This window comes from Mobula hypostoma, chromosome 5 (assembly GCF_963921235.1).
Source record: "Mobula hypostoma chromosome 5, sMobHyp1.1, whole genome shotgun sequence".
In the NCBI taxonomy this organism is placed as follows: domain Eukaryota; kingdom Metazoa; phylum Chordata; class Chondrichthyes; order Myliobatiformes; family Myliobatidae; genus Mobula; species Mobula hypostoma.
In genome coordinates this window covers 113670277-113697346 of record NC_086101.1, presented here as the reverse complement: position 1 = coordinate 113697346, position 27070 = coordinate 113670277, and the positions used below count along the sequence as shown (strand labels likewise).

At 51.5% G+C, this 27070-nt stretch overlaps 1 protein-coding gene across 2 annotated transcripts in view; it reads left to right on the top strand.

Annotated features, from left to right (window-relative positions):
- The window catches only part of LOC134346934 (acetylcholine receptor subunit beta-like), a 40327-nt gene that overhangs the window by 829 nt on the left and 12428 nt on the right, over positions 1-27070 (top strand). Inside the window, exons 2-7 of one of the 2 annotated variants that reach the window (XM_063048808.1) lie at positions 6309-6448; positions 17194-17238; positions 19425-19534; positions 20635-20743; positions 24403-24553; positions 25030-25221. In XM_063048808.1, the coding sequence (XP_062904878.1) occupies positions 6309-6448; positions 17194-17238; positions 19425-19534; positions 20635-20743; positions 24403-24553; positions 25030-25221 (747 nt within the window). The remainder of the gene's footprint in view (positions 1-6308; positions 6449-17193; positions 17239-19424; positions 19535-20634; positions 20744-24402; positions 24554-25029; positions 25222-27070) is intronic. The other variant, XM_063048809.1, reaches the window with a different exon arrangement.

The window sequence follows — 27070 nt, the reverse complement described above, 5'->3', positions numbered from 1 at the left end:
GGGGCTCTGGGATCTGAGGTGGGTTTGATGGAGAAGGTGGGGGGCTCTGGGTTCTGAGGTGAGTTTAAAGGGGAGGGTGGGGGGCTCTGGATCTGAGGTGAGTTTGAAGGGGAGGGTGGGTGTTCTGGATCTGTGGTGAGTTTGAAGGGGAGGGTGGGGGCTCTGGGATCTGAGGTGAGTTTGATGGAGAAGGTGGGGTCCAAAATGAAATTTAGAACTGCTGGAAACTCTCAGCAGGTTGGTCAGCATCTGTGGAGGGAGGAACAGCTGAGATCTTGGCTCCAGGTCACCCTGTTAGACAGCTAGCATCGGCTGGTTTCCTCTGATCTCCACTGTACCAGGGGGTGGGGGGTAAGGGATGGGAGGTTTATTGTTGTCACATCTAGTGAGATGCGGTGAAAATCTTCGGAGGGTTTCAACAGGAAATGTCAACAATTGCTTCTCTCCCACAGGGGTCTTCTCGACCTCCTCAGTTCCTCTGGCACACTGGGCCTTCCTTGCAGTGCAGGCCCTCCAGGACGACCACTGCCTTGTCGTTGGGTCTGGGGGCTTCCAAGCCCCAATGACCCAGAGAGCCAGTCAGAGCTTTATGCTTTGGCTCTTGGTAGGGTCACCCATGCCAAGAGCCACCCATTATGGGAACAGCAATGTAGAATCCTTCTACGTCACAGTGCGATAGTATTTCTGAGTCTCCACCCGGGACTTGCATGACTGACAGTAGTGAAAACCGAGAGGAAGCTACTGACAGGATGAAGGAAGCCCTGAACACCACCAGAGATGGAGGAGCTTCATCGCTGCCCTAAATGCCAGCGGCGTAACAGGCCACTTAAAGACAACTTAAGTTTGGGGCTCAGGGCCGGTACAGAAGGGAAGTTGGTGGGGACTGACTTATCAGGTAACGAGTCTGCCTGACTCTCTGGGTCGCCCCACATGAGAATGCGACCCTGCTCTATTTGTAACTAGGATGGGACGGCAAAATCATGCAGACAAACCATCTCCTATGTTTATTTTTGGACTTTGACCAACCCCACAGTAAGTGGTGGACACAGCCCAGTCTATCATGGGCGAAGCCCTCCCCATCATTGAGCACATTTACAAGGAGCACTGGCACAGTAAAGCAGAATCCATCAGCAAGGACCCCCACCTTGGGGATTCCCAACCCTTTTTTTATTCCATGGGCACCCTACCATTAACCGAGGGGTCTGTGGACCCCAGGGTGGGAACCCTTGCCCACCAACCAGCACATTGACACCGAATGACTATTGAAAGGCCCAGATAGAGTGGAGGTGGAGAGGGTGTTTCAGATTGTGGAGGAGTCTAGGACCAGAGGGCACAATCTCAGAACAGAAGGATGTCCCTTTCGGACAGAGATGAGGAGGACTTTTTTTTTAGCCAGAGGGCGGTGAATCTGTGGAATTCATTGCCACAGACAGCTGTGGAGGCCAAGTCATTGAGCATATTTAAAGTGGCGGTTGACAGGTTCTTGATTAGTCAGGGTGTCAAAGGTTACAGGGGGAAGTCAGGAGAGTGGGGCCGAGAGGGAAAATGGATCAGCGTTAAATGGTGGAGCAGCCCTGATGGGCCAAATGGCCTAATTCTGCTCCTATACCTTAAGGTCCTGCGCTCTCTTCTTGCTGCTGTCATCAGGCAGGAGGTCCCACACTACCAAGTTCAGGAACAGTTATTACTGTACCTTACAACCAGCAGGCTCCTGAGTCGGAGGGGATAACTTCACTCCCCTCAACTCTGAACTGATGCCACAACCTAGGGACGTGCTTTCAAGGACTCGACAATTCATGTTCTCAGTGTTATGTTTACTTGCATAGTTTGTTTTCTTTTACACATTGCTAGTCAGTCCTTGTAAATTTCCATTGTATTTTTCCCTATAATTGTAAACAAGAAAATGAATCTTAAGGTAGTGTAAGGTAACATACCTACTTTGACAAAGACAACAGGTGTGAGAGCAGGATTCAGCCCATCGAGTCTGCTCCACCATTCCATCATGGCTGGCTTATTTTCCTTCTCAGCCACAATCTCCTGCCTTCTCCCAGTAATCTTTGACCCCCTTACTAATCGAGAAGTTGTCAATGGCCACTTTAAATACACCTAATGACCTGACCTCCACAGCCGCCTGTGGCAACAAATTACACAGATCCACCACTCTCAGGCTAAAGAAATTTCTTGTCATCTCCCTTCTAAAGAGATGTTCTTCTATTCTGAGGCCATGCCCTCTGGTCCTAGACTCCCCCACAACAGGAAACACCCTCTCCACATCCACTCTGTCGAGGCCTTTCAATATTCGATGGGTCTCAATGAGATCCCCTGTCATTCTTCTAAACTCCAGCGAGTACAGGTCCAGAGCCATCAAAGGCTGCTCATGTGTTAACCCTTTCATTCCCAGGATCATTCCTCTGAACCTCCTCTGGACCATCTCCCATGTCAGCACATCTTTTCTTTCATAAGGGGCCAAAACTGCTCACAATGCTCTAGATGAGGACCCAACAGTGCTTTATAAAGTCTCCCATTACATCCTTGCTTTTATATTTTAGTGCTCTTTGAAATGAATGCTAACTTTTGCCTTCCTCACCACCAACTCAGCCTGAAAATTAACCTTTAGGGATTCCTGCACAAGGACTCCCAAGTCCCTCTGCACCTCTGATTTCTAAATTTGCTCCGTGCTTAGAAAATAGTCCATGCCTTTATTCCTCCTACCAAAGTTCAAGACCATACACTTCCTACACAATATTCCATCGGCCACTTCTTTTCCCATTCTCCTAGTCTGTCCTGAGTCTTTCTGCAGACTCCCTGCTTCCTCAACACTACCTGTCCCCCACCTATCTTTGTATCGTCCGCAAACCTGACCCCAAAGTTATCATCCAGGTGTAACATGTAAAGGAGCAGCCCCAAACTGACCCCTGCAGAACACCACTAGTCACTGGGAGCTAACCTGAAAAGGCTCCCTTTATTCCTACTCTTTGCCTCCTGCTATTCAGCCAATCTCCTGTCTATGCTAGACCCTTTCCTGTAATGCCACGGGCTCTTGTTAGGCAGCCTCATGTGGCACCTTGTCAAAGACCCTCTGAAAATCCAAGTAAGCAACATCCCTTGACTCTCCTTTGTCTATATGCAGGGTGACCTAAACTGAACACAATATTCTAAAGGCTGCCTCAGCAAGGTCTTGTACAACTACAACATGACATCCCAGCGTCTGTATTCCCTGACTGATGAAGCTGCCTTCGCCACCATGTTGATTTGTGACTCTACTTTCAGGGAACCGTGCATTCGTAATTACCTCCTCTTACATTGTAACTTTGTCCCCTCGCTCAAGACTCTCCTACTGGTGGTAACGTCTCAAAATTACCCATCGGGCAGCAGATACAAAACCCTGACAGCATGGACCACCAGGCTCGTGGACAGCTTCTATCCCTCTGTTATACTTTGGGGCTATAACATTTCTGATATTCATTCTTTGCTTTATTTCTGTTTCCTGGATGTCTGTGAAGAGTAAGAATTTCAGGTTGTATGCTACGTACATTCTCTGATATTAAGTTGAACTATGAATCTACTGAGTGGACCCCTGGTACGATAATTTATTTATTCAGATACAGCGCAGAATAGACCCTTCCGGCCCTTCGAGCCGTGCCCCCCAGCAACCTCCGATTTAATCCTAGCCTAATTGCAGGGCAATTCACAATGACCAATTGACCTACCAACTGGTACGTCTTCGGACTGTGGAAGGAAACCGGAGCACCCAGAGGAAACCCACGTGGTCACAGGGAGAACATACAAACTCCTTAAGAGGCATCAAACAGAAAATCTGCAGATGCTGGAAATCCAAGCAACACACAAAAATTGCTGGAGGAGCTCAGGAGGCCAGGCAGCATTCAGGAAAAGAGTACTGTCAGAATGTTTCGGGCCAAACTTTTCAGTAGGACTTTTCCTGGAAGCTGCGTGGCCTGCTGAGTTCCTCCAGTACTTATGTGTGTTGCTCCTTACAGGCATTGGTGGAAATTGAACCCAGGTTTCTGGTACTGTAAAGCAACACCCATCAAAGTTGCTGGTGAACGCAGCAGGCCAGGCAGCATCTCTAGGAAGAGGTACAGTCGACGTTTCAGGCCAAGACCCTTCGTCAGGATTAGTCCTGACGAAGGGTCTTGGCCTGAAACGTCGACTGTACCTCTTCCTAGAGATGCTGCCTGGCCTGCTGCATTCACCAGCAACTTTGATGTGTGTTGCTTGAATTTCCACCATCTGCAGAATTCCTGTTGTTTAGTACTGTAAAGCGTTGTGTTAGTCACTCCACTACTGTGTTATTGACAGTTTCTGTTTGATCTTTTAGTGCCTTGTCAAGATGAATGCTGGCTGAATTTAACAATGCAGACCGATAAGCTGGTCTCTTGACCTCACGTTCTGCCTTGCGCCTTATTGCTTGCCTGCCCTCTCTCGGTAGCTGTTATGCTTTATTCTGCATTCTGTTATAGTTTTACCTTGTTCTACCCCGATGTGCTGTGTAACTGGTGGGCGGCATGGTAACATAACAGTTAGCGTAACAGCGCCAGTGACCCGGGTTCCGTAAGGAATTTGTACGTTCTCCCCGTGACCACGAGGCTTTCCTCTGGGTGCTCCGGTTTCCTCCCTCATTACAAAATCGTACGGATTAAGAGTTAGTAGGTTGCGGGCTGCCCTTGGCACATCATCGGACTGTGCTGGTCATCGGCGCATTTCACCGTACGTTTCGATGTGACAAGTAAAACTAATCTCTGATGAATTGATGTATGAACGGTTTGCAAGATGAGCTTTTCACAGTACCTGGGAACATGCAACGACAATAAACCAACTCCAGTTCTCATCTCTCATCCAAAGGTTGTCCTTCATCCTTCTAAACTCGCATACTCCTAATACTGGTTGGAAAAGGATGCTTTGGATCTGATATTTTTGGATGGACCGGTGAGGAATTAGTAGTGTCATTTCCTCCCTCCTCCCAACAAACCCCAAAGTCAAACCTACCGCCTTGTAAGACCAGGAGACGCAGGTAGAATTAGGCCACTTGCCCCTCGAGTCTGCTCCACCATTCCGTCAGGGCTGATTTATTCTCCCTCTCAACCCCATTCCCCTGCCTTCTCCCCGTAACCTTTGACACTCTTGACTAATCAAGAAACTATAAAACTCGGCTTTAAATATACACAATGACCCAGGCATCCACAGCTGTCTGTGGCAATGAATTCCACAGATTCACCACCCTCTGGCTAAATAAATTCCTTCTCATCTCTCCTCTAAAGGGACGCCCTTGGATTCTGAGGCTGTGCCCTCTGGTACTAGACTCCCCTGCTATGGGAAACATTGTCTGCACATTCACGCACTCCAGACCCTTTGAATATTTAACAGGTTTCATTAAGATCCCCCTTATTCTTCTAACAGATCCAGAGCCTCGTTCTCCTCATACCCTGTCATTACTGGAATCATTCTCATGAACCTTTACTGGACTCTCCAATGCCAGCACACTCTTTCTGAGATAAGGAGCCCAAAACTGCCCACAATACTCCAAGTGCGGTCTGGCCATCGCCTTATAAAGACTCAGCGTCACATCCTTGCTTTAATATTCTACTCCTTAAGTGGGACCAAAGATGGATGCTTGGGTCCCAAGGAAACGAGAGCGGGGGGTACGGATTTGTCTGCAACAGCCCTGTATCTGGTCTATTCCGTGTGCGTAGAGTAAGAACGACAGTGGAGCAGTGGGATTAAATGTTATTTACTGGGTCATGTTAGCCATGGGACACGGTGGACAACTCAGAGTGCGGGGACTGCGAACCGGGCCCACCGAGACGGAAACACGCGGAATCAAAAGCCGGCGCAAAAAGAGAGGGGCATTCCGCACTTTAGAGGCCAGTGGATTCACCGAGCGTTCAATTGACCACGTGTGCATATGACATTCTCGCAATTGATCCAATACGGTTCATTGTCCTCGTCCCATTGACCTGTGCAGCGAGTAGATTGTGAGGGGTGGCGGAGGCGATTTGCTGTGTTGTGCCTCCCCCCCCCACCAGGCAGAAAAATGGCCAATTGGACACAAATAGTCATGTGGGGTATGATGGAGGTGGAGAGAAGGAACTGGTTTGGTAGGGAGGGGGTAGGATCGGAATGGGCATGGAGAGGGGACGTGGTATGGGGAGAGGGGGTGGAGCTGGAAGTGTCACACGGGAAGGGACGGGAGTCCGGGACAGACAGGACGTGGAGAGCTAAGGGAGGGGGGAGTGATGAAACTGTGGGAGCAAGATGTTGTCTCGCCTCACCTTTGACCTCTGACCCAGGGGCAGAAGCGTCGGAGGCCGAGAAGAGGCTCCTCGACCTGCTCTTCAGCAGGTACAATGCCAAGGTGCGCCCGGCACGAACAGCAGACGAGAAGGTGACGGTGAGGGTGGGGATGACCCTCTCCCAGCTAATCAGCGTGGTGAGTAGCTGCAGCCACAGGAACCTGGGCCGAAACGATCCCTCAGATCTCAGTCAGCTTCACTCCAAAATTTACAGTGTAGGCCCATTGTACCTGTGCTGAACACAATGCCTACTCTTCCTGTCTGTATACAGTACCTGATATACATCCGTCCATTCCCTGCATATCTGTGTGTCTGTCTAACAGCCTCTTAGATGCCAGTCTGCTTCCACCACTGCCCCTGGCAGCCTGTTCCAGGCCTCCACCACTCTCTGGGTCAAATAAGCTCACACTTTAAACTTTCTCCCTCTCACCTTCACTGCACGTCCTTTAATATTTCTACCCTGGGTAAAACAATCTGCTTGTCTGGTCTATCCGTGGCTCTCATAATCTTAGGTTGCCCCTCGGCCTCTGACGCCCCAAGAAAATGACCCAAGTTTGTCCAACCTCTGCCTGTGGCACGTGCCCTCTAATCCAGTCAGCACCCTGGTGAACCTCTCCGGCACCCTCCCTAAAGTCTCGATCTCCATCCTTCTATCGGGCAAGCTGAATTGCACACAATACCACAGCCTCATGACTTCCTGATTCTTTGCTATTGTCACACGTAACAGGGGACAGTGAAAAGCTCGTCTTGCATACAGATCAGATCATGACGCAGTGCAAAGAGGCAGATATACACACACACTTCCCGTTACCACTGGTGTTTGGCCCAGCAGTGAAGGTCATTCATCTCTGGCAGTGTTCAGAGCTTCCTTTTCATGTCAGTAGCTTCCTCGGTTTTCACTACTGTCAGTCATGCAAATCCCGGTGGAGACTCAGGAATACCGTCACACTCAGGTGTAGGATTCTTCATTGCTGTTTCCACAACAATTTTGTTTGGCCAGTCAGAGTTGTTAAATGCTCTGACTGCTGTCTCGATAGTTCAGTCTCGCACAACACTCGACTCAGCGAAATTGATCAAGGTTGAATAAGGTCAAATAATAACGGAATACAGATTAAAGTGTAACAATTACAGAGAAAGTGCAGTGTGGGTAAACGATAACGTGCAAGATTATAATGCGGTAGCTTCCATTGCACTGTTATCAGACTTCTGAACGGACCTCTTGGACAATACAGTGGACTCTTGGTCTCTCAATCCACGTTGCTAAGATCTTCCTGCACTGCACTATTTCAAATGCTCTTACACCTTATCCTGCAGTGTTATTGCTTTACCTGGCTGGACCGTAAGATATAGGAGCAGAATGAGGGCATTTGGCCCATCGAGTGCTCCGCCATTTCATCATGGCTGATCCATTTTCCCTCTCAGCCCCAATCTCCTGCCTTTTCCCTGTATCCCTTCATGCCCTGACTAATCAAGAATCTATCAACCTCTGCCTTAAATACACAGAAAGACTTGGCCTCCATAGCCTCCTGTGGCAACAAATTCCCAGATTCGCCACCCTCTGGCTAAAGAAATTCCTTCTCATCTCCATTCTAGATGGATGGCCCTTTATTCTGAGGCTGTGCCATCTGGTCCTAGACTCTCTCACCAGAGGAAACATCCTCTCCACATCCACGCTACGTCAATACACTGTGTAATGATCTGATCTGTATGATCAGGACGCAAGACAAGCTTGGTCTTGTGACATTGAACAGGTTCCAATAACTGTACCAATTGTGAGGTCAAGAGTCCACGTTATTGTACAAGAAGCCTGTCCTTGAACTTGGTGGGTGCCTGCTTTCAGACGTTTGTATCTTCTGCCCAGTGGTGGGTGGGGTCTTTAACTGAGAGGTGTAGACGGAGTCCATGGAGGGGAGGCTGATCTTCATGATGTGCTGAGCTGTGTTCACAGCTCTCTGTGGTTTCTTGCGGTCACGGGCAGAGTCTAGCGATAAAGAGTAAGCATGCCTCCCTATTGACTTGGGTGCCCACTTTCAGGGAACTGTGGACTTGGACCCTAAGATGCCTCTGCACATCAAAGCCTTGAGGTCCAACCATTAACTGCGTACTTTGCCCTTGCTTCCTTCGTACTTTTGGAGGACACTTTCCCTCAACATTCGCACAAACCTGTGATGGATTGGGCAGTGTTCCAACTCTCTGCACGTTGCATCTGTCCAGAGCAGCTACCATCCAAGGCTGAGGTGTAACACCTAGGGAGGTGTTGCACCCCTCCCCAATACTTCCTGTGGGGTGGTACTTTCTGTACCTCCATAAGAACAGCTAACAACCTCTATCTCGGGTGTTCCAATACTCCTCAGCTATCCTTTACAAATATGTTGTCCAATGATCAGAATCAGCTTCAGATTTATTATCACCGGCCATACGTTATGAAATTTGTTTACTTTGCAGCAGCAATACAATGCTAAATAGAGAAAAAATTGTGAACTGCAGTGTATATATATGTGTGTGTGTGTGTGTGTGTGTGTGTGTGTGTGTGTATATATATATATATATATAAATAAAATAGTTAAATTGAATAGATAGTGCAAAATAAAAATATTTAAAATAGTGAAGTGTTCATAGGTTCATTGCCCATTCAGAAATTGGATGGCAGAGGGGAAGAAGCTGTTCCTGAATCATTGAGTGTGTGTCTTCAGGCTCCTGTTCCTTCTCCCTGATGGTAGCAATGAGAACAAAGCATGACTTGGGTGATGGGGTCCTTAATGATGGACGGCGCTTTGTTGAGGCATCGCTCCATGAAGATGTCCTGGATACTACGGAGGCCAGTGCCCATGATGGAGCTGACTGAGTTTACAACTCTCTGCAGCTTATTTCGATCCTGCACAGTAGGCCCCCCCACCCCACCCCAACCAGACGGTGATGCAGCCAGTTAGAATGCTCTCCATAATACATTTTTTAGAAATTTCCGAATGAATTTGGTGATGTAGCAAATCTCCTCAAACTCCTAATGAAATATAGCCGCTGTCGTGTCTGCATCGGTATGTTGGGCCCAGGATGGACCCTCAGAGAGGTTGACACCCAGGAACTTGAAGTTCTCAAATGGTGTTGCATCTGTTTGCTCTTTGACACCCGCCCCCCCCCCCAACACACACACACACACACCCACACACACCAGCACCGGAAATGGAAACAAATCTGTTACAATTCTTTTGGAAGATAACAGGCAGAATGGACACAGGAGAGTCAGTAGATATGGTTTACATGGATTTTCAGAAGGCCTTTGACAAGGTGGGGCATGTGAGGCTGCTTAACAAGTTAAGAGCCCATGGTATTACAGGAAAGATACTAGCATGCATAGAAGATTGGCTGACTGGAAGCAGGCAAAGAGTGGGAATAAAGGGGGCCTTTCCTGGTTGGCTGCCAGTTTCTAGTGGTGTTCTGCAGGGGCCGGTGTTGGGCACATTACTTTTCATGCTATATGTCAATGATTTGGATAACAGATCAGCAAGGATGTAACGTTGAGGCTTTATAAAGAACTGGTGAGGCCTCACTTGGAGTACTGTGAGCAGTTCTGGGCCCATTATTTAAGAAAGGATGAGTTGACATTGGAGAGGGTTCAGAAAAGGTTCACGAGAATAATCCCGGGAATGAAAGGCTTATCATTCCCAGAATGAGGAATGATTGACATCCATGGGCCTGTACTCACTGGAATTCAGAAGAATTCCATTGAAACCTATTGAATGTTGAAAGGCCTCGAAAGAGTGGACGTGGAGAGGATATTTCCAATGGTGGAGGAGTCGAGGACTAGAGGAGACAGCCTCATAGTAGAGGGGTGTCCATTTAGAATGGAGGTGAGGAGGAATCTCTTTAGTCACAGGGTGGTGAATCTGTGGAATTAATTGCCACAGACGGCTGTGGAGGTCAGGTCATTGGGTGCATTTAAGGCAGAGGTTGATAGGTTCTTGATTAGTCAGGGTGTGGAAGGCTATGGGGAGAAGGCAGGAGAATGGGGTTAAGAGGGAAATGGATCAGCCATGGTGAAATGGCAGAGCAGACTCGATGGGCCGAATGGCCCAATTTTGCCCCTATGTCTTATAGTCATGTGGAATTGATGGCTTTGTAGCCAGGTATGTGGATGATACAAAGACAAGTGGGTGGAGCAGCTAGTGCTGAGGAAGCAGGGATCTACAGAAAGACTTGGACAAGTTCGGAGAATGGACAAAGAAGTGGTAGATGGAATACAGTGTCAGGAAATGTCTGGTCATGCACTTTGGTAGAAGGAATAAAAGCGTAGACTATTTTCTAAATAAGGGGCAAATTCAGAAATAGATGCGAAAGGATTTGGGAGTCCTTAGCACACAGCTCTCTAAGGTGAATTTGCAGGTTGAGTCAATGGTGAGGAAGGCAAATGCAATATTAGCATTCAGTTCAAGAGGACTAGAACTTAAAAACAAGGACGTGATGCTGAGGCTTTATAAAGCACTGGTGAGGTCTCATTTGGAGTACTGTGAGCAGTTTTGGGCCTCTTACCTAAGAAAAGAGGTACTGACGTGGGAGAATGTCCAGAGGAGGTTCACAAGGATGATCCAAGAGAATGAATCCAATTGGGAGCGGTTAATGGCTTTGGGCTTGTACTCACTGGAGCTCAGAAAGAAGAGATTGAAGCCTAATAAAATAAAGAAAGGCCTAGATAGAGGGGATGTGGAGAGGATGGTTCTTGTAGTGAGAGAGGGCACAGCCTCAGAATAGAATAGACCAGAGGTGAGGAGGAATTTGCCAGAGGGTGGTGAATACATGGAATTCACTCCCTTAGACGGCTGTGGGTATATTTAAAGGAGAGGTTGATAGGTTCTTGATCGGACTTGTGATCTGTACCGGCTGCTGGTATCACCATCCACCACCTGCTCCCGTGGTTTCATGTGTCCCTGATCAGGGGGTTAAGTGGGTGCCCAGCAGGTTAGTGGAGGGAAGGAACACCTTACACCTCCCTTGACAGAGACAGATCTACACCCCGCCACCTTGATAAGGCCATGAGAGGTGCATTTACTTTTTATTTTCTTTAGGGGATACAGAAGGGGTAGGTCCTTCTGGGCCTTCGAGCCCATCAGCCCAACAACCCCTGACAAACAGGAAACTTACAATGACCAGTTAACCTATTCAGGATGTCTGATGTTGCAGTGTTCACCGAGCTTGGCAGTTAGCTTGCAGGTATATCATCACCAGTAAAGGTGACATCCTCAGTGCACAGCTGATTGTTTCTCTCTGGGAGTCCTCACGTTTATATAGGCCCCCGTTCGCTTACCTCGGTCCTGATTGGCTAGTGCCCATGATGGAGCTGACTGAGTTTAACTCTCTGCTGATTATTTTGATCCTGTACAGTGGCCCATACCAGACGGTGAGGCAGCCCGGTTAGAATGCTCTCCACGGTACATCTGTAGAAATTCGTGTGTCTTTGGTGACAAACCAAATCCCCTCAAACTCCTAATGAAATATAGCCACTGTTGTGCCTTCTTTATAGTTGCATCGATATATTGGTTCCAAGTTAGATCCCCAGAGATATTGACACCAGGAACTTGAGATTGCTCACTCTCCCCACTTCCGATCCCTTAATGAAGACTGGCCCCTTGTCTTACCGTTTCTGAGGTCCACAATCAGTTCTTTGGTCTTACTGACAGCGAGTGCAAGATTGTTGCGACACCACTCATTCTGCCACTTGAAGTATTGTAAACAACAGGAATTCTGCAGATGCTGGAAATTCAAGCAACACACATCAAAGTTGCTGGTGAACGCAGCAGGCCAGGCAGCATCTGTAGGAAGAGGTGCAGTCGATGTTTCAGGCCGAGACCCTTCGTCAGGACTAACTGAAGGAAGAGTGAGTAAGGGATTTGAAAGTTGGAGGGGGAGGGGGAGATCCAAAATGATAGGAGAAGACAGGAGGGGGAGGGATGGAGCCGAGAGCTGGACAGGTGATTGGCAAAAGGGGATACGAGAGGATCATGGGACAGGAGGTCCGGGAAGAAAGACAAGGGGTGGGGTGTGACCTAGAGGATGGGCAAGAGGTATATTCAGAGGGACAGAGGGAGAAAAAGGAGAGTGAGAGAAAGAATGTGTGCATAAAAATGAGTAACAGATGGGGTACGAGGGGGAGGTGGGGCCTTAGCGGAAGTTAGAGAAGTCGATGTTCATGCCATCAGGTTGGAGGCTACCCAGAGGGAATATAAGGTGTTGTTCCTCCAACCTGAGCGTGGCTTCATCTTTAAAGTAGAGGAGGCCGTGGATAGACATGTCAGAATGGGAATGGGATGTGGAATTAAAATGTGTGGCCACTGGGAGATCCTGCTTTCTCTGGCAGACAGAGCGTAGATGTTCAGCAAAGCGGTCTCCCAGTCTGCGTCGGGTCTCACCAATATATAAAAGGCCACATCGGGAGCACCGGACGCAGTATATCATCCCAGTCGACTCACAGGTGAAGTGTTGCCTCACCTGGAAGGACAGTTTGGGGCCCTGAATGGTGGCAAGGGAGGAAGTGTAAGGGCATGTGTAGCACTTGTTCCGCTTACACGGATAAGTGCCAGGAGGGAGATCAGTGGGGAGGGATGGGGGGGACGAATGGACAAGGAAGTTGTGTAGGGAGCGATCCCTGCGGAATGCAGAGAGAGGGGGGAGGGAAAGATGTGCTTAGTGGTGGGATCCCGTTGGAGGTGGCGGAAGTTACGGAGAATAATATGTTGGACCCGGAGGCTGGTGGGGTGGTAGGTGAGGACCAGGGGAACCCTATTCCTAGTGGGGTGGTGGGAGGATGGAGTGAGAGCAGATGTATGTGAAATGGGGGAGATGCGTTTAAGAGCAGAGTTGATAGTGGAGGAAGGGAAGCCCCTTTCTTTAAAAAAGGAAGACATCTCCCTCGTCCTAGAATGAAAAGCCTCATCCTGAGAGCAGATGCGGCGGAGACGGAGGAATTGCGAGAAGGGGATGGCGTTTTTGCAAGAGACAGGGTGAGAAGAGGAATAGTCCAGATAGCTGTGAGAGTCAGTAGGCTTATAGTAGACATCAGTGGATAAGCTGTCTCCAGAGACAGAGACAGAAAGATCTAGAAAGGGGAGGGAGGTGTCGGAAATGGACCAGGTAAACTTGAGGGCAGGGTGAAAGTTGGAGGCAAAGTTAATAAAGTCAACGAGTTCTGCATGCGTGCAGGAAGCAGCGCCAATGCAGTCGTCGATGTAGCGAAGGAAAAGTGGGGGACAGATACCAGAATAGGCACGGAACATAGATTGTTCCACAAACCCAACAAAAAGGCAGGCATAGCTAGGACCCATACGGGTGCCCATAGCTACACCTTTAGTTTGGAGGAAATGGGAGGAGCCAAAGGAGAAATTATTAAGAGTAAGGACTAATTCCGCTAGACGGAGCAGAGTGGTGGTAGAGGGGAACTGATTAGGTCTGGAATCCAAAAAGAAGCATAGAGCTTTGAGACCTTCCTGATGGGGGATGGAAGTATATAAGGACTGGACATCCATGGTGAAAATAAAGCGGTGGGTGCCAGGGAACTTAAAATCGTCGAAAAGTTTAAGAGCGTGAGAAGTGTCACGAACATAGGTCGGAAGGGATTGAACAAGGAGTGATAAAACAGTGTCGACGTATGCAGAAATGAGTTCGGTGGGGCAGGAGCAAGCTGAGACAATAGGTCGGCCAGGACAGGCAGGTTTGTGGATCTTGGGTAGGAGGTAGAATGGGAAGTGCGGGGTGTGGGAACTATAAGGTTGGTAGCAGTGGATGGGAGATCCCCTGAGCGGATAAAGTCGGTGATGGTGTGGGAGACAATGGCCTGGTGCTCCTTAGTGGGGTCACGATGGAGGGGTAAATAAGAGGAGGTATCCGCGAGTTGTCGCTGTGCCTCGGCAGGGTAGAGGTCAGTACGCCAGACTACAACAGCACCCCCTTTATCAGCGGGTTTAATAATAAGGTTAGGATTAGTGCGGAGGGAGTGGAGAGCAGAGCGTTCCGAAGGAGTGAGGTTGGAATGGGGACAAGGTGCGGTGAAGTCGAGACGGTTGATGTCCCGTCGGCAGTTGGCAATAAAGAGATCCAGAGCAGGCAGAAGACCAGAGCGGGGTGTCCATGAAGAAGAGGAGGGTTGAAGACGGGAGAAGGGGTCATCAGTGGGGGTGGAAGAGTCCTTGCCGAAGAAGTAGGCTCGGAGACGGAGACGGCGGAAGAAAAGTTCCGCATCGTGGCGAACACGGAACTCGCTGAGGTGTGGGCGAAGGGGGACAAAGGTGAGGCCCTTACTGAGAACAGAGCGTTCTGCCTCCGACAGTTGAAGGTCGGAGGGGATGGTAAAGACCCGGCACGGATGAGAGCTGGGATCAGAGGGGGGAGGGGGGAGGCTGGGGGTGTCAGTGGAGAGCGGAGGGTTGGGGTGAGAGGAAGATGGAGCCTCTGAGGGCCCAGGAGCTGACGGTGGGATCTGAGGAAGACGGGGCTTCGGAGTGGTGGTGGGGGAAGGGGAGACGGGAGTCACAACAGCAGCACATAAAGACCCGGCCTGGAGTTCAAGGCTGGCGTCGCCGTTTTTCTCCCTCTGTCCCTCTGAATATACCTCTTGCCCATCCTCTAGGTCACACCCCACCCCTTGTCTTTCTTCCCGGACCTCCTGTCCCATGATCCTCTCGTATCCCCTTTTGCCTATCACCTGTCCAGCTCTCGGCTCTATCCCTCCCCCTCCTGTCTTCTCCTATCATTTTGGATCTCCCCCTCTCCCTCCAACTTTCAAATCCCTTACTCACTCTTCCTTCAGTTAGTCCTGACGAAGGGTCTCGGCCTGAAACGTCGACTGCACCTCTTCCTATAGATGCTGCTTGGCCTGCTGCGTTCACCAGCAACTTTGATGTATGTTACTTGAAGTATTGTGTTCAGTTCTGGTCGCCTTATTATCGGGAAGATGTGGAGGCTCACACCAGGATTAGCAAGCGTGTCTTATGAGGAAAGGTTGAGTGAGCTAGGGTGTTTCTCTTTGGAGTGACGGAGGATGTGAGGGGAATTGATATACAAGATGATGAGAGGCATAGAGGGGCAGCCAAGTCAGAGCAAATAGGAAGGGGCATAATTTTAAGTGATTGGAGGAAAGTATAGGGGTGTGTCAGAGAAGTTTTTTTTATAGACAGTTGTGGGGCATGAAATACCCTGCCAGGGCTGTTGATAGAGGCAGATACATTACTCTTAGACAGACACGTGGACGATAGGAAAATGGAGGGCTATCTGAGAGGGAAGAGTTAGATTGATCCTGGAGTAAAGTAAAAGGTCAACAAGTCATCAGATCCAGTTTAACTGTCATTCAAACCATACATGGGTACAGCGGAACAAGCCGGTATTCCTGTGGGGCCAAGGTGCAAAAACATACACTTGCATTCAAAATAGCAAGAAAGGGGAGAAAAAAGGAACTTATCAGGTAAGAAATCACGTTCTTAGGCCGAGACGCTGAGCGACAGGTCCTGAAACTTGATGGTTCCTGGCAGTCTAGCCTATAATTCCAACACTGGAGGCAGCCCCAATGTGGGAGGCCACCCCCCCCCGACCAAGCCCAGATGCCACGCTAAAATGCAAGCTGGCAGCTTGAGGTCTAGTCCTTGTCACTGCTGCCTCACCGCCTGTCTCACCACCAAACAAGGGAAGCAGGTCTGCGGCAATCAAAGTCCCACAGGGTTTTGTGATCACAAAAGAAACGTCCAAGGCAGTCACTACACAACGCCTTCGTGCCAACTCCGGTGTCTCTGAGTAGCAGGCAGCAGCATAGTCTGTGCCCAGGTCAGCTCTTCCAAACGCAATCCAGCTCCTCCTGTGGCCTGACAGCCCAACCCAAATCCCTCAGCCCAACGGCCCAGCTGGCCTGACTCGCCCCTCGGCCCGACGGCTTGACCCTGCCCTCTTGGCCCAGTGGCCCAACTCACCTTCCTCGGCCCAATAGCCTTCTCTGAACCCCGGTCAGTGAGTCGAACAATCAGCAGCTCACTGATGTGGTTCACCTGCTGTACATGAAGTTATTGAGGTCAAGAATAGTCTTACTGTGTATGAAAACACATTTAACAAAGAAAAAAGCACCTTAGTTGGCCCCGAGAGCCCGCTGCGTGTATACATGCCGCCATCTTAACATTGAGGACCAACAGGCCTGTACTGTTCTATGTTCTAGATTCCACATTGGTTTGTATTTGCTGTTAGACCGATAATAAATTCCATCGCGTTAAAGAGACCGGGTTGAGGTTCTGTCTTGCTTCTTGCCCCTGGATTCCACCCTCAACGTGGCCTTAAAACTGTCTGACATCAGGAGAAATTGGATGCCTGCTGTTCCGGGACTCAGGAATGTTGGCTCTCTTGAGACATCCGCTGTGAACATACCAGGCATTCTCTCTTGGTATCTCCAGCTGCTCCCATCAGTCTGTCACTGGTGTAGCCTGTCTGGGCATCCGTCCCGTGTGTCTAGTGAAAGGAGTCTGGGTGTCTGGCCAATGTGTTTGTCGACTGCCTGGCTGACATTGATGTCTAGATGTCTGTCCCAGGAGTCTCTGTGTCTAGGTGACTGAGTATATGGATTTTTTTTCCTGGATGACTGACCTTGATGTCTGGGCCTCTATCCCGGGGGTTTGGGCATTTGTCCCGGGACTCTGGACCTCTGTCCCAGATGACTGGTTGTCTGTGCTGGGTGTCCTGGCTGCCTCCCTGGGTAAGCCTGAGGCCCGTGTCTCAATAGGTCTCTCGGGGCTCTGGGGTTGGGAGGGGAGAAGGAGGGGATGGTGAGAGAACGGGTTGAGGGAATTTATTCCTCAGTATACCAGAATCCGGGATATTCCCATCGGGAATGGTTGCTCCTCACCCGTTCTCTTCTCCACAGAATGAGAAAGACGAGGAGATGACAACAAACGTCTTCATGAATATGGTAGGCCTCAACCTTCAACCTTTCAACTTTACCCCCTACCTGAACAGGGTGGGGTTCCTCTTGGGGGAGGATGAATTACCCAGGGTGGGGTTCCCTGTGGGTGAGGTGCATTACCCAGAGTAGGGTTCCCTGTGTGGGTGGGGTGAATTACCCAGAGTAGGGTTCCTGTGGTGGGGGGATGAAATACCCAGGGTGGGGTTCCCTGTGGTGGGGGGATGAAATACCCAGGGTGGGGTTCCCTGTGGTGGGAGGATGAAATACCCAGGGTGGGGTTCCCTGTGGGTGGGGTGCATTACCCAGAGTAGGGTTCCCTGTGTGTGTGGGATGAATTACCCAGAGTAGGGTTCCTGTGGTGGGGGGATGAAATACCCAGGGTGGGTTTCCTGTGGTCGGGGGATGAAATACCCAGGGTGGGGTTCCCTGTGGGGGGGAGGATGAAATACCCAGGGTAGGGTTCCTGTGGTCGGGGGATGAATTACCCAGGGAGATGTTCCCTTTGGGAGGGGATGAATTACCCAGGGAGAGGTTCCTTTTGGGAGGGGATGAATTACCCAGGGAGGGAGTTCTTGTGGGAGAGGTGTCCCCTAGGATGGAGGTACTTGCGGGAGGGGTGTCCCCCAGTGCCTTGGAGCAAGTCTCCGAAGGGTAGTGTGGGGAACTGAGGGCAGGATATCCTGGATGCGGGGGGGGAGGTGAAGGGTCTTACAGGAGGTGTGTGGCAGGACCTAACTGGTCTCTCTCACCCGAACCCTCTTCCCCTTCCCCACTCCCCTTCTCTGCTGAACCCTCTTCCCCCTTCCCCACTTCCCCTCCCCCTGAACCCTCTTCCCCACTTCTCCTCTTCCCAATTCCCCTCTCCTTCTTCCCCTTCCCTTTCCCCTTCCCCTCTTCCCCCTTCCCCCTCCCCTTCTCCCCCTCCCCCTCTCCCCCTCCCCTCTCCCCCTCCCCATCTCCCCTCCCCCTCTCCCCTCCCCCTCTCCCTCTCCTCCTTCCCCTTCCCCTCTCCCCCTCCCCTCTCCCCTTCCCCTTTCCCCTCTCCCCCTTCCCCTCTCCCTCTCCCCCTCCCCCTTCCCCTCTCCCTCTCCCCTTCCCCTCTCCCTCTCCCCCTCTCCCTTCCCCTCTCCCTCTCCCCTCCCCTTCCCTTCTTCCCTTTTCCCCTCTTCCCCTTCCCTTCTTCCCTTTTCCCCTCTTCCCCTTCCCCTTCTTCTTCCCCTTCCCCTTCTTCCCTCCCTTTCTCCCTCCCCTTCCTCCCCTTTCTCCCTCCCCTTCTTCCCCCTTTCTCCCTCCCCTTCCTCCCTCATCCTCCCTCCCCTTCTTCATCCCCATTTTCCATCCCCTTCTTCCCCCTTCCTCCCCTTCCCTCCCCTTCCCCTCCCCTCCCCTTCCCTCCCCCTTCCTCTCCCCTTCCCTCCCCCTTCCTCTCCCCTTCCTCTCCCCTTCCTCTCCCCTTCCTCTCCCCTTCCCTCCCCTTCTTCCCTCTCCCCTTCCTCCCTCCCCTTCTTCACCCCCTTTTTCCCTCCCCTTCTTCCCCCTTTCTCCCTCCCCTCCCCTCCCCTCCCTCCCCTTCTTCATCCCCTTCTTCCCCTTCCCCTTCTTCCCCTCCCCTTCCCCTTCCTCCTCTCCCCTTCCCCTTCCTCCTCTCCTTCTTTCCCTTCCCCTCCCCCTTCCCCTCCCCCTTCCCCTCCCCTCTCTTCCCCTTCCCCTCCCCTCTCTTCCCCTTCCCCTCCCCTCTCTTCCCCTTCCCCTCCCCTTCTTCCCCTTCCCCTCCCCTTCTTCCCCTTCTCCTCCCCTTCTTCCCCTTCCCCTTCCCTTTTCTCGCCTTCTCCTTCCCTCCCCTTTTCTCGCCTTCTCCTTCCCTCTTCCCCTTCCTCCTCCCTTTTTCTTCTTCCCCTCCCCTCCCCTTCTTCCCCTTCCCCCTCCCCTTCCCCTCTTCCCCCCGCCCTTCCCCTCCCCCTGTCTCCCTACCCCAACACTACTTCTCACCCTTGCCTCCCTCCCCACTCCCTCTACTGCTTCCACTTGCATTCCCCATACCCTACCCCTCCCAACCACTTCACTCCCCTCTTCCCCCCCACTTCACTCCCCTCTTCCCCCCCATATCTGTTTTTACACACGCCTGCTGCCTTCCCATTTTCCCTCCATCTCCTCCCGCCCCCACCCCCTTCAACCTCTCTTCCCCCTCCCAGGCTTGGACGGACTATCGGCTGAGGTGGAATCCCTCGGATTTTGACGGTATCCTGATTCTCCGCATCCCCTCCTCCAAAGTCTGGCTCCCGGACATCGTCCTCCTCAACAAGTCAGTGCACGTGCCTCCGTTCTCCTCCTGCAAACCACCACCCTCCCACCCACCAGGTCCCACTCCCCGTCTGAACACACTGGGACCCCCATTTTGATGCAACTCCCCGCCCATGGGGTCTTCTGCTCCTCGTGCTGGGGCCCTCCTGTGGCAGGTCTGGCAGCCATGATCGGTACCAGTGCTGCCATTAGCCTTAAAGGAGCCACACCCCGGGAGGACCGGGCATTTGGAGAGGGTGGAAACCAACTGTCTGGATCCGGCCTGCAGCCGAAATCCCCAAACTCCACCACCCTGCGTCCCTCACCCTCATTTTCTTTTCCTTTTGCCCCCTCTCTCCCCCTCCCTCTCTCCCTCCCCCTCCCCCTCCTTCTCCCTCCTTTCCCCCTCCCCTCCTCTCTCCCTCCCCCTCCCCCCTCTCTCTCCCTCCCCTCCCCCTCCTTCTCCCTCCCTCCCCCTCTCCCCTCCTCTCTCCCTCCCCCTCCCCTCCCCCTCTCTCCCTCCCTCCCCACCTCTCTCCCTCCCCCTCCCCTCCTCTCTCTCCCTCCCCCTCTCCCCTCCTCTCCCTCCCTCCCCCTCTCCCCTCCTCTCTCCCTCCCCCTCTCCCCTCCTCTCTCCCTCCCCCTCCCCTCCCCCTCTCCCCCTCCCCTCCCCCTCTCTCCCTCCCTCCCCCCTCTCCTCCTTCTCTCTCCCTCCCCTCCTTCTCTCTCCCTCCCCTCTCCCCTCCTTCTCTCTCCCTCCCCCTCTCCCCTCCTCTCTCCCTCCCCCCCTCTCCCTCCCCCCTCCCCTCCTCTCTCTCCCTCCCCCTCTCCCCCTCCCCTCCTCTCCCCCTCCCCTCCTCCTCTCCCCCTCCCCTCCCCCTCTCCCCCTCTCCTCCCCCTCTCCCCCTCTCCCCTCCTTCTCTCTCCCTCCCCCTCCCCCCTCCCCCTCTCCCCCTCCTTCTCTCTCCCTCCCCCTCCCCTCCCCCTCTCTCTCACCCCCCCTCTCTCTCCCCCACTCTCTGTCTCACCCTCTGTTTCTCTCTCCCTCCACCCACCCCTTCACTCCACCGCCCTCTCACACCCCCCCCGCCATTCTCCCCGTTCCCGTTTTCTTCTCTGCAGCAACGATGGGAAGTTCAACGTGGCGCTCTACGTCAACGTCTTGGTCCAGCACACGGGCACCGTCAGCTGGCTGCCCCCTGCCATCTACCGCAGCTCCTGCAGCATCAGGGTAAGGTCGTTACCAGTCGGGTGACCTAGGACTCCCGAACCCTGAGCCCCAGTGTGACCTATGACCCCCCTCCCGGCCCGCTGACTTTGGATGCAGGTTCCAACTCGCCCAGTCACAGACATCCCCGACGACTTTTCTGTTCTTGCCCTATCGGAGATATTTCTTTCGTCCCACCCATTCCTCCCTCAGCACCTCTCCCACTGAAACCCAGCTTGTTATTTTTCCCAGGTTCTGACAAAGGGTCGAGTGTGTTGTCACATGCATGAGTCCACGTGTGCACAAGGGGCAATGAAAAATTTACTTGCAGCAGGATCGCAGGCTCAGGGCATCAGATAAACAGCATTTAGTATCAGACTGGATACAGTATACAACCTGAAATTCTTACTCTTCACAGACATCCATCAAACAGAAACAAAACCCCAAAGAATGAACGACAGAAAAACGTTAGAACCCCAAAGCTTCCCTCCCCCCTCCCATGCACAAGCAGTAGCAAAGCCTCCCCCCCCACCATGCAAGCAATAGCAAAGCACCCAACGTGACCATGAACTACAGTCCATCGAAACCCACTCTCCATCCCAACACTTCGACACCCCAGACAGGCTGTGTGTCTCACTGGCGAGAGAGAGAGAGAGAGATCGCTCATGCCACAGCGGGGGGGAGACCAACAGCTCGCTGTTTCGATCTGCAGGGTCATTTACTTAGACAGCAGCGTACACGATGTTCCAATCTCTTGCTGTGTTTCAGTCGGTGACACCACCGAGGTATCGGGTCGTCCACAGGTTCGCACGAAAAGCTAAATTAAACACAAATTGCACACAACTTTTACAAGAAAGGAGGGTGCTCCCTGTGAATCAGAGTCAGGTTTAATATCAAAGTTCAAAGTACGTATACTATATACAACCTTGAGGCTTGTCTCCATACAGGCAGACACAAAACAAAGAAACCCTGCAGAAAACATTTTTTAAAAGTCTGTCAAACACCGAATGTGCAGGGAAAAAAAATTAAATGTGCAAACAGTAAAAGTAAGCAAATAGCATTCAGAAATGAAGTTCACGAAAGTGAGTCCGAAGACACGAAACTGAGAATGGCATATGTCGTGAAATTTGTTCTTTTGCACAGCAGAACATTGCAATACATAATTATAAAATACTACAAATTATTTTAGGCCACACTTGGAGTATTGTATCCAGTTCTGGTCACCTCACTATAGGAAGGATGTGGAAGCATTGGAAAGGGTACAGAGGAGATTTACCAGGGTGCTGCCTGGTTTAGAGAGTATGCATTATGATCAGAGATTAAGGGAGCTAGGGCTTTACTCTTTGGAGAGAAGGAGGATGAGAGGAGACATGATAGTGGTTTACAAGATATTAAGAGGAATAGATAGAGTGGATAGCCAGCGCCTCTTTCCCAGGGCACCACTGCTCAATACAAGAGGACATGGCTTTAAGGTAAGGGGTGGGAAGTTCAAGGGGGATATTAGAGGAAGTTTTTTTACTCAGAGAGTGGTTGGTGCGTGGAATGCACTGCCTGAGTCGGTGGTGGAGGCAGATACACTAGTGAAGTTTAAGAGACTACTAGACAGGTATATGGAGGAATTTAAGATGGGGGCTTATATGGGAGGCAGGGTTTGAGGGTCGGCACAACAATGTGGGCCGAAGGGCCTGTACTGTGTTGTACTATTCTATGTTCTGTGATAAGAAGTGTGTATAAAAAGTGAGAAAATGTAATTAAGTAAGTGGTGGGAAAGAGAGGAAAGATACTGAGTCTATTCTGAGGTAGTGATTAGGGTTGGTTCGAGAACCGCATGGTTGAAGGGAAGCAGCTGTTCTTGAACCTGGTGGTTTGACTCGTTCCTCACTCCTCAGAAGTTGCTCAACGTGCCGAGTAGAGGGGAGAGACCGGGTGGAGCAGGAGCCAGCAGGTGATGGGTGGATCCAGGAGATGGGGGGTGATGGGCAGATGGAGAAGGGGAGAGTGGGAATAGTTTCACCACACTGCCTCTCCCACCCGTCATACCAGATGGTGATGCAGCCAGTTAGAATGCTCTCCATGGTACATCTGTAGAAATTTGTGTTTTTTTGGTGACTACCAAATCTCCTCAAACTCCTAATGAAATATAGCTTCTTTGTAGCTGCATCAGTATGTTGGGACTAGGATAGGTTCTCAGAGATATTGACACGCAGGAACTTGAAATTGCTCACTCTTTCCACTTCTGGTATCTCTATGAGGATGAGTTTCCTTTACCCTATCTGAAGCCCACAATCAGTTCTTTGTTGTTACTGACATCGAGTTTGAGGTTGTTACTACAGCATCACTCAACCAGCTGATCTATCTTGCTCCTGTACACCTGTTACACTTTATTCTGCATTGTTATTGCTTTTCCTTGTGCTACCTGGAGGTTTGAAGTGATGAAGTGATCTGTAGGGATGGTGAGGAAGATCAAGATCTTCACCCTAGTTCAGCACTTGCGACCACTTTACCTCCTTGTACCAGCTGACCAGCTCTCTCCCCGCTACTCATCCAGCCCCTGGCGGAGGGTCTCGACCCGAAACGTCAACTGTCCCATTTCTTTCTGCAGATGCTGCCTGAGCCGCTGAGTTCCTCCAGCAGATTAGGTGTTAGTACAGCAGAGAACAGGCCATTCAGCCCACAGTGTTGTGCTGAACTTTTAAAATTAGTAATCAAATGCCCAACTAAATGGATCCACGCCCATTCTCTGCCCGTTCACCTGTCCATGAGCCTCTGTCTAGAAGTGTCCAAGGGAAATTTTTGGTAAATATGCATCAAAACATGAAAACGCACAGTGAAATGTATTCTCTTGTGTGTGCTGGGGGTGGCCAGCGAGTGTCACCTTGCCTCCAATGCCAACCTGGCATGCCCACAACTTACTAACCCCAACCCGGACTGTGGGAGGAAACCAGGGCACCCGGGGAAAACCCACGCAGCCACGGGGAGAACATACGGTCTCCTTACAGACAGCGGCAGGAATTGAACTCGATCTCTGGCACTGTAGAGCATTGCAATAACCGCTACACCACCCTACTTGTCTCCCCCGCCACCCCAGGCAGCGCATTCCAGGCTCTCGCCATTCTCTGTCCAACGAAAAACGTACCCCTCACACCCCGTTTCAACCTCGCCTTCAATGCATGCCCTCTATTATTAGACATTTCAACCCCGGGGGGTACTCTCTGTCCACTCTATCTATGTCTCTCATAATCTTGTAAACCTCTGTCAAATGTCCTCTCAGCCTTCGGCCCTCCAGAGAAAACAACCCAAGTTTGTCAAACCTCTCGTGATACTACATGCCCTCTAAACCAGGCAGCATCCTGGTAAACCTCTTCTGCACCCTCTCCGAAGCCCCAACGTCCCCCCTAAAGAGGGACGAACAGAACTGTATGCAATACTTCAGATGTGGCTGAACCAGAGTTTTAATAAAGCTAACATCCCTACACTTGAACTCCATTCCTCGACTTAAAGGCAAGCAATGCCTGCTTTACCAGCCTTTCAACTTGTTAGCAACATTCAGGGAGCAATGACTTGTACTCTCTCCCTCTCTCCTCTCTCCTCTCTCCTCTCCCCCTCTCTCCTCTCCCCTCTCCCCCTTCCCCCTGTCACCTCTCACCCCCACCCACCCCACCCTCTCTCCACTCTCTCTGCAGGTTCAGTACTTCCCCTTCGACTGGCAGAACTGCACCATGGTCTTCAAGTCGTACACATACGACGTGACCGAGGTCAGCCTGCAACACGCGCTGGATGACAAGGGCGAGCGGGAGATCAAGGAGGTGATCATCGACAAGAACGCCTTCACCGGTGGGTCACACCCCCCCACCCCACCCGTGGGTCGGTGGGGGAGGGATCCGGGGAGGGGAGGGTGAATGTGGAGGCGAGGGGAGGAAGAGGGACGAGTGGGAGGGAAGTGATTGGAGGGAGAGTGAGAGGGGTTGAAGAGGTGAGGGGGAGAGTGAGAGGGGTTGAAGAGGTGAGGGAGGGACTGAGGAAGGGTGAAGGGGAGGGAGGGGAGTTGTGAGATGAGGGCGAGGTGGGCAAAAGGGGGAGGGGAGGGTGCAGTGTGGGTTACTGGTGACTGAGGGGGGAGAGGCAGGAGGTGAGGGTGAGGGAGGTTGTAGTGCAGGTTATTGCCGAGCGAGGTGGATTGGGTGAAGGGTAGGGAGGGGACGGCAGTGGGGTTGATTGTAGTGCGGGTCACTGGTGGGTGGGGGGTAGTTTTCCAGGCTGCCGTCTCTCCTCCCCTGACCCTCTCCCTGGTGTGTCCGTGGCCCCGGCAGAGAACGGCGAGTGGCAGATCCGACACAAGCCCTCACGCAGGAACACGCTCAGCCACGACAGCAGCTATGAGGACATCACCTTCTACCTGATCATCCAGCGTAAACCCCTCTTCTACATCGTCAACATCATCATACCCTGTATCCTCATCAGCATCCTGGCTATCCTCGTCTTCTACCTCCCTCCGGACGCAGGTAAACACCTTCCCTTCGCTGTCTCCCTCCCTCCCTCTGGACACAGGTAAACACCTTCCCCTCGCTGTCTCCCTCCCTCCCTCCCTCCCTCCGGACGCAGGTAAACACCTTCCCCTCGCTGTCTCCCTCCCTCCCCCCGGACGCAGGTAAACACCTTCCCCTCGCTGTCTCCCTCCCTCCCTCCGGACGCAGGTAAACACCTTCCCCTCGCTGTCTCCCTCCCTCCCCCCGGATGCAGGTAAACACCTTCCCCTCGCTGTCTCCCTCCCTCCCTCCGGACGCAGGTAAACACCTTCCCCTCGCTGTCTCCCTCCCTCCCTCCGGATGCAGGTAAACACCTTCCCCTCGCTGTCTCCCTCCCTCCCTCCGGACGCAGGTAAACACCTTCCCCTCGCTGTCTCCCTCACTCCCTGAGCTCGCCTCACAGCTCCCGAGACACCGGTTCGATCCCAACCTCCAGTGAGCATGTGTTCGTGTGTGTCCGTCCGTCTCTTTGTCTATGTGCTTGTGTCTGAGTGTGTGCGCGTGAGGGTCCGTGTCCGTCTCCTTGTGTTTGTGTGTGTGTCCGTCTCCGTGTGTGTCCATATCCTTGTGTGTGTGTGTGTGCATGTGTCCCCATCTGTGTGTGTGTGTGTGTGTGTGTGTGTGTATGTGTGTGTGTATGTGTATGTGTGTGTGTGTGTGTGTATGTATGTGTGTGTGTATGTGTGTGTGTGTGTGTGTGTGTGTGTGTGTGTCCATCTCCAGCACAAATTGGATGGGCCAAAGGGCCTGTTTCATTGCCAGGTCTCACAATGACTCTACAAAGTCCCCACTCTGGGGTGTGTATGTGGAACCTGCACATCCCCCTGTGGGTTTCCTTCTGGGTGCTCCAGTTTCCTCCCATATCACATGGAGTGATCCCAGGGACAACAGGATTAACATGTGAGCGCCATTTGCTGGCTCTGGGCCTGTACTCACTGGTGTTTAGAAGAATGGTGAAAGTCCTCGATAGAGTGGATGTGGAGAGGATGTTTCCTATTGTGGGGGGGGGGGCGGGTTCTAGGACCAGAGGACACAGACTCAGAATAGAGAGATGCCCTTGTAGAACGGAGATGAGGAGGAATTTATTCAGCCAGAGAGTGGTGAACCTGTGGAAATTGTTGGCAAGGAGAGCAGTGGCGACCAAGATATTGGGTGTATTTGAGGCAAAGGTTGATAGGTTCTTCATTTGTAAGAGGGTCAAGAGGAGAAGATGGGAGAATGGGGTTAGTCAACAATATGGCTTCTGCCCCCATCTTTTCCAGTCCTGGTGAAGGGTCTCAACTCAAAACGTTAACTGTTCATTTCTGCCCATAGAAGCTGCCTGACCTGCTGAGTTTTTTTAACAGTACAGCACAGGAACAGGCCATTCATCCCACAGTGTTGTGTTGTACTAGCTAAAAAGTAAATCAAAAAAATCCCAAACATTAATCCCTCCTACCTACACCATGTCCATATCCCTCCATCTTCCTCACATCCACATGCCTATCCAAACGTCTCTTAAAAGCCTGTAATGTATTTGCCTCTCCCACCATACCAGGCAGCACGTTCCAGGCATCCACCCCTCTCTGAGTAAAAAACTTACCCCTCACATCTCCCTTGAACTACCCCCTCTCACCTTCAATGCATGTCCTCTGGTATTAGACATTTCTACCCTGGGATAACAGATACTCGCTGTCTACTCTATCTACGCTTCTCATAATCTTATAAACCTCTATCAGATCTCCTCTCAGTCTCTGCCTTTCCTCCAGCATTTTGTATGCGTTGATCAATCGTGATCGAATGGCAGTACAGACTTGATGGGCCAGATGGCCTATTTATGGCTCTG